The sequence below is a fragment of the Cucurbita pepo genome, chromosome LG17, assembly GCF_002806865.2.
Source record: "Cucurbita pepo subsp. pepo cultivar mu-cu-16 chromosome LG17, ASM280686v2, whole genome shotgun sequence".
NCBI lineage: Eukaryota > Viridiplantae > Streptophyta > Magnoliopsida > Cucurbitales > Cucurbitaceae > Cucurbita > Cucurbita pepo.
In genome coordinates this window covers 6,201,728-6,211,173 of record NC_036654.1, presented here as the reverse complement: position 1 = coordinate 6,211,173, position 9,446 = coordinate 6,201,728, and the positions used below count along the sequence as shown (strand labels likewise).

Below are 9,446 nucleotides of genomic sequence, written 5' to 3'. Positions count from 1 at the left end.
TCACATGGAGGTAGAAGACCTACGAGCCATTTACGATTTTCCAATTGTTATCCAATCATTTGAAAATCCTTCTCATTCATTATTAGTGGATTATTTTAGTGAATTAAATTAATAATAAATAAAGATGAGAGACAATTGGCTCATTATATGACGCATTTAATAATATTGAGAATAGGAGGGGTATTTCCGGTAATTAGCTATGAAGTCGCACGTGCGAATTGCACGAAGCGGGAAAGAGAAAAACTGTTATATAAACCCCAGCTGTGTTTCATCGAAGCGCGATTTGCTTTGAATATTCACTCTGTTTCTGGAAATTTTTCTGCTTTGACCAACGAAATTGATTACAGTCGATTTCTCCAATTGAATCAAATCTTCGTTCGGAGAGCCTTTCAATCGCGCTCATTTTCGCCATGGGCGTCTTCTTCCACTCCTCAGATTTTCTCCTCCCTTCTTCTACTTCTTCTCCGGCCGGCCACCCACCTTCTTCGACCTACGCCCTTGTTCTGCTCAACCAAAGCCTCCCCAAATTCACTCCTCTGCTCTGGAAGCACGGTTACTCTTCAAATCCCTTTTGGCTTCGTCTTTTGGTTCTAGGTTTTGATGATTTTTGCGTTTCGTGTTGATGCGTTCTTATGTGGGTTGTTGTAGAGCAGCAAAACTTCGTCTCTGTGCCGATGGAGGCGCCAATCGCGTATTTGATGAATTGCCTCTGCTGCTTCCTCATCAAGACGCTACGGATATTCGAAATAGGTTCGTTTCGTTATCATTTTCTTTTTTTTCTTCTCGTTTTTAGTGTGCATTTATGCCATTATCAGTGTTTTTTTTCTTTTCTTCTTGTGATTTAGCTTCTCTATTTAGTAATGGAGTTTCGTGCATAGGGGTTTTGTTGTTTTCTGGAAATTTAGATGGTTAATGCGTGAAAACATAAATCTTCTCCTTGGATGTTTCTTCACAGTTTTATTTACCATCGACTGTTATGACAAACTCTTAGGGTTTATTATGGCCTCTTTCGTTACCGGATTTGAATTATGTTGTATATTTTTTTGAAAACTGTTTTGGGATTCTTTGATTCAAATTGTGAATATTCTACAAACTTTTTAATGTTTTCATTGTAGAATTTGAAATCTTAAAATGAAGAATTATATATTATTTGAAAGTCGTTTTTCTTATTTCGGTTAGTGTTTTCTTTACTATTTTGGAAAATTTTCTTTCTTTAATTATCATGGACTTGTGGTTAGTGATCTTATGTGCAAAGTAATCTTAATTTTTACAAATCACTCGACAAGTCTGAAGAATAATCTTCTTTTCACAAAAAAAGAAAAAGAAACTCTGACCCCAAGTTTCAAGATTTGATTGATACTAACAAAACAAATACTAGTGGCTAGCTAAAGAAGAAAATTTTGTTGCCATTGATGTCTTCATAATCATTTTCGAGCATTTATTGATAGTTTATACTATTGTTGCACAATGAATAAACTGTTCTAGAATTATATATCTTATGTTTTGGTGATCTGGACTGTTCATTCATTCCTATCTATTGATTCTTTTTTCTATTGCCAGCTATAAGCCAGATGTTATTAGAGGAGATATGGATTCAATTCGGACAGAAGTACTAGAGTTTTATGCTAAGCAAGTACGTTAGTAAGCCACCCCCTCGCTTCGAAGAATGTGGGCCTTTTTTAAATGATTTTTCAAGTGTTTGATACCATGGATGGATCCATCTTGTGCATTTGATACCATGGATGGTTCCATCTTGTGCATTTGAGACCATGGATGGTTCCATCTTGTGCGTAATTTTTCCATTCTATGTTTTGATAAAGTTCACTTGCATTACATGTTGTATTTTACTATGCTGTTATCATGTATGGATTGCGGGCTCAAGATATCCATATTCACATGGTGCAGGGAACCAAGATATTTGATGAATCTGAAGATCAGGATACCACAGACCTACATAAATGTGTTGCATATATTCTTCAATCTATGCCAAATCAGGAGGAGTCTAATGTAGGTTGGATCATGATGTAAATCTTAAGTGGCTTGTTTATTAAACTAGAAGTTTTGGATGTTCACATTCAACTACTGCGTTTTGTTTTGTGCGCTGACTTTTCAGATTGGGATTATAATGTTTGAGTTGTTGATTTTCAGCTGTGCATACTTGTTGCTGGAGCTCTAGGTGGACGGTTTGATCATGAGATGGGAAACGTCAATGTTCTATGCCGTTTCTCTAGCACACGCATAATCCTTCTGTCTGATGATTGTCTTATTCATCTTCTGCCAAGGACTCATCACCATGAAATCCATGTTCACTCATCTGTTGAGGGCCCTCATTGTGGTCTCATTCCAATTGGGATGCCCTCTGGACGCACTACGACCACTGGTCTCCAATGGGATTTGAGTAAGTACTGTCCTCATTCCTCTTTCTGGATCCAATGCTCTGTTGATTTTCAAAGAATGAACGACTGCGTTGTGTTATATGTTCTTATGTGCATCCTATCCTGTTTATACTTGGTTTTAAGCAATTTTGAGTTGCAAAATGAGCTGACAATGTGATCCATCAGTTTTATTCCTCTTGCTATGAGTTCATTCTTAACTTCATGTTTCAAAAAAAACTTCGCAAGGAATTGGTCAATGCCAGCAGCTTTATGCTCAATTTCTTAAGCTTTTTTAGGAATTCCAAAACAAACAACTTTTCTATAAGGATCCAAGCCTACCACTAGCAGATATTGTCTTCTTTGGGCTTTCTTTTTCGGGCTTTCCCTAAGATTTTTAAAATGCCTCCGTTAGGGAGTGGTTTCCACACCTTATAAAGAATGTTTTGTTCTCCTCCCAAACCGATATGGGGTCTCACAATCCACCCTCTTTCGAGGCGCAACGTCCTCACTGACAATCGTTCCCTTCTCCAATCAATGTGGGACCCCAATCCCCACCCCCTTTGGGACCTAGCATCCTTACTGGCACACCACCTCGTGTCTACCCCTTTCGGGGCTCAGCCTCTTCGCTGGCACATCGCCCGTTGTCTGGCTCTGATATCATTTGTAACGGCCTAAGTCCACCACTTCCCTTAAGGTTTTTAAAATGCATCTAGTAGGGAGAAGTCTCCAACTCTTGTAAAGAATGCTTTATTCTCCTTCCCAACCGACGTGGGATCTCACACCTTCAAACTCTTTATCTTGTGATATTTTGAGAAGGTACCGTGGAAATAATTCATGTCTAACCTCATGAAGATTTCTTTCCAGATAGTCATTCGTTACTTCATTCTCTCCCTATGTGATTGTACTTTGGCATGATATTCCTTCAAGTTGTATGCTTACAATATTAGGGAATGTTTGGATCTAATTTTGCAAAGCTCTTAAATCTGCCCCAACTAACGATCTGGCATCCTATTTTCTTTTTCGATTCATACTCTGCTCTTCGAGCTCCTATTTGCTCTTTCTCGACTGTTTTAGGGAAGTTTTTTTTTAATATACTTCGGGCACGTTTGGGAATGATTTTGAAACCGCGACAAATCACTTCTGTCGTGTCTTTTTAGTTATTTTGGGCTGTCTTAAAATCACTCCGAACATATCTTTATGGAATTCTAACGTGTGCTGTTAACCATTTTGGTATGAATGTGTATTCCAGCTGATACAGAGATGAAGTTTGGGGGTCTAGTTAGCACTTCAAATATAGTGAAAGGGGAGAAAGTAACAGTGCAATCTGACTCCGATCTTCTCTGGACTATCTCGTTAAAAGGCAATGAAACAAGGCATTCTAGCACGTAGTGCCAAATTTAGCAATGCTTCCTTGCATTCTCAGCGTTAGGTAATGAAATCTTCTTTCTCCACCTAAAATAAGAATAACTTTGAAGATCTACCCCTCGATCTTTAGTGCTTTTCTAGAATTTGATTTTCAAGAAATTCATTTTTCATGTAATTTCATTTTTATGTTGATTAGGAAGTTGTATTTGCAATGCATAAAACAGATCAGTTCCATTATTTGTATGTTATTTGCATTCGGTAACATTCTATACTCTAATAAATTTAGAGTTAAAACACAGCTACTACTAATAAATTTAGAGTTAAAACACAGCTACTTACCTTGTTGAGTGTTTAGGTATATATATGCTCCTTATTATGAGGTCTAAATTTAGAGTTAAAACACAGCTACTACTAATAAATTTAGAGTTAAAACACAGCTACTTACCTTGTTGAGTGTTTAGGTATATATATGCTCCTTATTATGAGGTCTAAATTTAGAGTTAAAACACAGCTACTACTAATAAATTTAGAGTTAAAACACAGCTACTTACCTTGTTGAGTGTTTAGGTATATATATGCTCCTTATTATGAGGTCTAAATTTAGAGTTAAAACACAGCTACTACTAATAAATTTAGAGTTAAAACACAGCTACTTACCTTGTTGAGTGTTTAGGTATATATATGCTCCTTATTATGAGGTCAAAGTTCCGAATCTTTTCACGAAACCTTATTTTATAAGTAATATTTTGATTACTATATTCTTTTTATAAGTAAAACATTGTACTTCATCTTCATCAGTCATTTATATGGATAACAAGAGGTTTTCAAGGAGTTGAGTTGGCATATAGTAAAAATTAATTACATAGTAATGATGTTTATTGTTAAAAGTAAAAGTTATTGTTATTCTAATTTTAACTTCAACAATATTGCACATCTATTACCTGTGGTTAACAGAAATTTACCATTTTATGGTTAAACTTAATACTATACTATAAACTCAATACCCATATCACATTAAAAAACAACGAGCAATTTGTTAAAAGTTGAAATAAAGAAGTTTAATTTATAAGAATCTTGGATCTATTTCCCAGCTAATTTAAACAGCCAACCCAACCATGGATTGATCTCTCCATATTACCAGATATCATAAACTGAGAGAAAAAAAACCACACATAACTCAGTTCCAACTCATCTGAATGCATCTATGAAGTAGTGAAATAATACTTTTCCTGGATTGCAAAGATTTAAGCAGTTGAAAAATAGCAGTTCCAGAGAAATACATACTGAAATTAGCCAACATCATCATAAAGCTCAAAAATTCAAGCCACAACCATGAAAACATCATCAAATGCTTCTTGGTTATTTTTGAACCCTGCAAAATCATGTGCTAGCTGCTGCTGCAGATTCCTTTTTCCCTTCTGAGGACCCAACTCCACCTTCTTTGGCGACTTCTGCCTCGGGCTTGGCAGATTCACTTTTCGCTGGATTCGACACCTCCTGTTCTAGTTCTACAAATATAGCAAGCAAGTCATATGGTCAATGTTGGAAGAGCGAAAATGTGGACGAGAATTCATTTGCCCGTATGACCGTTTCTTAACTTTACTATTAACTACTTAAGATACAATCGTCAATGACTTTACTCACAGCAAACAATTCATTGCTAAAGAAAAATGGGAGCTTACCATCATCATCACTATCGTCGGAGTCATTATCGTCGCCCATGTCACCCATGTCGCCCATACCATCCATGCCGCCCATGCCACCAAATTTCTGCAAGATAAAATATGATTAGAACAAGATAATAGAGATACAGATCATCGCAATCACTTCAAATAGCACATCCTTACCGAAAAGTCCATGCCTCCCAAATCCAAGTCACCTAGACCAGCAGCTGTTCCTGAACAACCAAAGAGATAATCAACACATATTTAGCTTCACAGACAGGATGAGAAGTTTAATACATAGTGATAACCCAAAAACATAGCACACGACTAGACTACCATCGTCTTCATCCTCATCCACCCATTTGTCCCAATCTACTTTGACATAATGGGGTGGCTTTCCATCTCCTCGCAATAGCCTTTTCCACCATCCCTTCTCTGCCTTTTCTAGGATACAGAATATGCTCCGAACCCCAATGTTAACTTTACTTTCCTGTTACAAGGAGAAACAAATAAGTAAACTACGAGGTCAATTTATCATACGATAGCAACCTCTAAATCGGAAAGCTATGGCAGGAATCTAGCAAGAGGTAACATGTCTACGTACCTCAACATTAACTTTATCAAAAAGCTCCAACTTCAGTTCGTAATGGTGATTCTCTGAACCGGCGCTACCAGAGAAAGTGAAGACTCCATCTGGCTCAAGATTAACCTTAGAATCCTTCGAGTCTGAGAGTTGCACAGTGATAAAGACCTTGTCTAATCTCTGGGCCCATTTCACCTCAGGATGACGACTACATTGTATTAAGCAAACGTTAACAGTAACCATAGATGTATTAAAAATATTGCATCGGTCTCCAAAGGCACGTCCATAAAGGAAATCAACAAAAGAGAGAATTCAACTAAGTCAAGTTACTAAATCCATACATCATGCAATAGAACAACATTAAAAAGGTAAAGCCCCCCAAGCTCAAAAAACTGAACCACCAGCCAAGTCGTTGGTTTTGAACTAAATTCAGCCGCAAAGGCAACAAGATATTGCAAGAATTTACTAAAATGACTTATACCATAACACAACCTTAACAACAAGCCTAATTAAACCTATAAATTAAAAACAAATGTGCATCCCCACCAATTGTACAGTATATGATGTCAATAAATAACTTGTCTTGCAACCCAAATACATGCGATTAGACAGATAATCCTAGGATCCATGGAGAAATGGCCGAACGCGAGAAGAAATAGCAAAAGCAACATAGTTAACACAAGAATCAAAACTCGCAGGAACACTATTTAGAACCCTAATTAAACCTCCGCGATATTCCAGCCCAAAACCATTCAAGCCCGACAAGCACATCAATAACATAACAGGAACAAAAAAGAAAAAAAAAATCACACGATTATCATCATTTCGCAAGTCATTTCAACACAACAACTTACAAGATGACTCCGATTCCCCATAAACAAAGTACAACAGATAAACTCAACAACGAAGCTACAATGATCTCATACATTTCGAGCGATCCAGTACAGTTCGAGAAGTAAAAATGACACAAACGAAGATCACAGATAAAAAATGACATAGAACAGAGTGCAATCTAGCTTGACAGAGTGTAAAAGAGAGCAGTAATTTACCTCATTGCTTGAGATTACACGAAGATACTGAAAAAGTGAAAAACCCTAAAGAAAAATCAGGAAGAAAAGGAAGATGAAACGGAAACCCTAACTCAGAGGATAAGCCAGATGGGCGCTGTGAGTAGCCGAAATAAAAGAGAGGAACGACGCTTCTATAACTTTCTAGCTACAATCTCCCTCTCCTTCTGACGGAAAATTTTCAGTCCAATTCGGCTCCCGTTCCTCTCGTTATGGGCCGATTTTCTTATTGGGCTTTCAGCAGGCCCAAGCCCAACAAACTATCCTTTGTTAAAATTATAATTTTAAATATTTTTTATTTAAGAAATATAAAATATATAAATAAGAAAAAACAATTTATTTAAGTTAAACCCTACGAAATCCCCAATCATCTTCTACATCTAAACCCTAGCCACCGGCTTCACCGAGCAGCAGAGGGAGATGGGAAGGTCTCGGAGGAAGTACAAGAGATCTCGGCCAAAGGTCCAGGTCGGCCTGCCGAAAAGGCACCCTAACGTTTTCAAGCCGTCCTTCTGCATGCCGCCGAAGCTTCGCTCCTTGCTCGGCGAACAATTTGAAGAAGATCCGGCATGGGATGAGAAAGCCAGTGTTATTAATAACTATAAGTCGTTTGGTGTTCTTTCTAACCCTAATTTGCTCAGCGTTCGTTCTCGAACTGATCACATTGTTGAGAGCGACTCCCTCCAGGTTCCTCCGTCTCAGTTGCCTTCCGATGATCTTGATTCTGTGCTTGATTCATCCGGTAGCGATGTGGAAGAGGACGGTGAGTTTTGAGCTTTTTTTTTTTTTTTTTTCCTCTTTCGCTGTTGTTTTAAATTTATGTTGGTGTGAGTGGATGATTCTCAGGTCAATACTGTGATATTTCCAAATTTGAAAAATATTTGTTTACATGAAATTAGTTGATTTTATGAAATATGATACCTTCCGCTCCAGGTTTAGTAAACTATCACTTGCAATAGTTTCTGCAACTTTGATAGTTTTTTGGTGTTCATGACCTGGAAATTTCGGAATAAGTAGCAGCTCTTCATTGAACCAGATTAGCCGTCCAAATTGATTGGATTTAGTTTACCATATATCATGTTTATGCAACCTTTTTCTGAATAGTTATTTATGAAATGATTAGAGAGGAACTGAAATGGAACGAAGATTGATTTTGATTGTAATGTCTTATTATCATGAAGGATCAAAGAGGATGCCAAAACAAAATTTTGAGTTGCGTTTCTGAATCTAGTTGAGCTTGTGCTGATATTGTGATCTTTCCTTTGCGTTCTTTAGATTTGAAAACAGCACTAGGAAAGAAGCGCAGAGATGGGAAATCAGGACCTCTAAAGCCTTTGACCACAATTCAGCGTGTTCATGTCGGTAGGCTAATCGAGAAATACGGAGATGATTATGAGGTAAGCTTCAGTTTTACTTTCTCTTAAAACTGCTTAATTTGCCTTTTGTCTCATTGAAAATTCTCATGCAGAGGATGTTCATGGATACAAAGCTGAACTCAATGCAGCACTCAGTTGGCACTCTGGAGAAACTATGCAAACGATATCACAGTTCGGGTAAGAATCCATTGATATTGACTCGTTAAAGATATTATCGATGGAACAACCCCATCGTCTTTCAAATTGTTTTGTTACAATAGATGAATCAGATATGGTATTATGATCATGAAATCTAATTGAGCAACATTGTTCGAACATAAGTATGTGAGGCTTGAAAAGATGGCTCATTCATTCTCTTGCTTGCAGCAGTCTTCTTCCTTTCTAGGAAATGCTCATAAGGACCCATGTTTAGTTAGTGGCATGTATAGAGCATTTTGATTTTGGGGAAACTGACTGTTTTGCAAGAATTTTAGGTTGTATGTAATATCTTATAAAATTCCCAAATGCATTTTTGATATGTTTGAATCCATGAAATTGACATCATAATCTATTTACACAATCGAATGACCACTTCTCAAGAATCGTGTTAGTCTTCATTTGTTTCGTTTTGAAATTTGGAATGTGATCTATTACGCATGACTTCGACTTCAAATTTTTGGTCCGTAACAATTTAGTTCAAGAACATCGAATTGACTTCCATTGAGATTCATTGGATTCTTAGGCATACAAGGAATCGGTCTAACATCTTTTCAATTGAAATTCCAATAAAAAACTAGTTCTATCAAGGTCGGGGGACCTAAAGAGAAGATACTCTCTTTCGTCACTTGACCTCTTTTTGATCTCTTTTAAATGATCTAAACTTTGACTCACATATGATAAGTTTGTCTTAGCTTGCATGTAATGATTTAATACCTAATTTTTGTCGTATGATGCATAATTTGAAATTTTCTATCAAAATTAAGAATCGGTCTAACATCTTTTCAATTGAAATTCCAATCAAAAACTAGTTCTATCAA

General features: G+C 36.9%; 3 protein-coding genes across 4 annotated transcripts; 2 read left to right on the top strand and 1 right to left on the bottom strand.

Moving 5' to 3' along the window:
- Positions 1-197: 197 nt before the first annotated feature.
- LOC111779350 (thiamine pyrophosphokinase 1) lies at positions 198-4,038 on the top strand. 2 transcript variants are annotated; one of them, XM_023659498.1, is made up of 6 exons: positions 198-552; positions 654-750; positions 1,561-1,633; positions 1,906-2,007; positions 2,149-2,398; positions 3,625-4,038. In XM_023659498.1, the coding sequence occupies exons 1-6, from the start codon at positions 411-413 to the stop codon at positions 3,762-3,764; spliced, it is 804 nt and encodes a 267-aa protein (XP_023515266.1). In that variant the 5' UTR covers positions 198-410; the 3' UTR covers positions 3,765-4,038. The 2 variants fall into 2 exon arrangements, with proteins under 2 accessions (XP_023515266.1, XP_023515267.1); XM_023659499.1 differs by having other exon boundaries at positions 369-552; positions 649-750.
- A 796-nt stretch (positions 4,039-4,834) lies between these two features.
- LOC111779022 (uncharacterized protein OsI_027940-like) lies at positions 4,835-7,194 on the bottom strand. Its single transcript, XM_023659051.1, has 6 exons — positions 7,037-7,194; positions 6,009-6,195; positions 5,741-5,894; positions 5,588-5,637; positions 5,423-5,510; positions 4,835-5,248 (listed from the first exon to the last, which is right to left on the bottom strand). Exons 1-6 carry the CDS (start codon positions 7,039-7,041, stop codon positions 5,121-5,123), a joined length of 612 nt encoding a protein of 203 aa, XP_023514819.1. The 5' UTR covers positions 7,042-7,194; the 3' UTR covers positions 4,835-5,120.
- Positions 7,195-7,394: 200 nt separating this feature from the next.
- LOC111779023 (nucleolar protein 16-like) lies at positions 7,395-8,947 on the top strand. The gene is made up of 3 exons (XM_023659053.1): positions 7,395-7,817; positions 8,330-8,451; positions 8,523-8,947. The coding sequence occupies exons 1-3, from the start codon at positions 7,475-7,477 to the stop codon at positions 8,634-8,636; spliced, it is 579 nt and encodes a 192-aa protein (XP_023514821.1). The 5' UTR covers positions 7,395-7,474; the 3' UTR covers positions 8,637-8,947.
- The last annotated feature ends 499 nt before the right edge of the window (positions 8,948-9,446 follow it).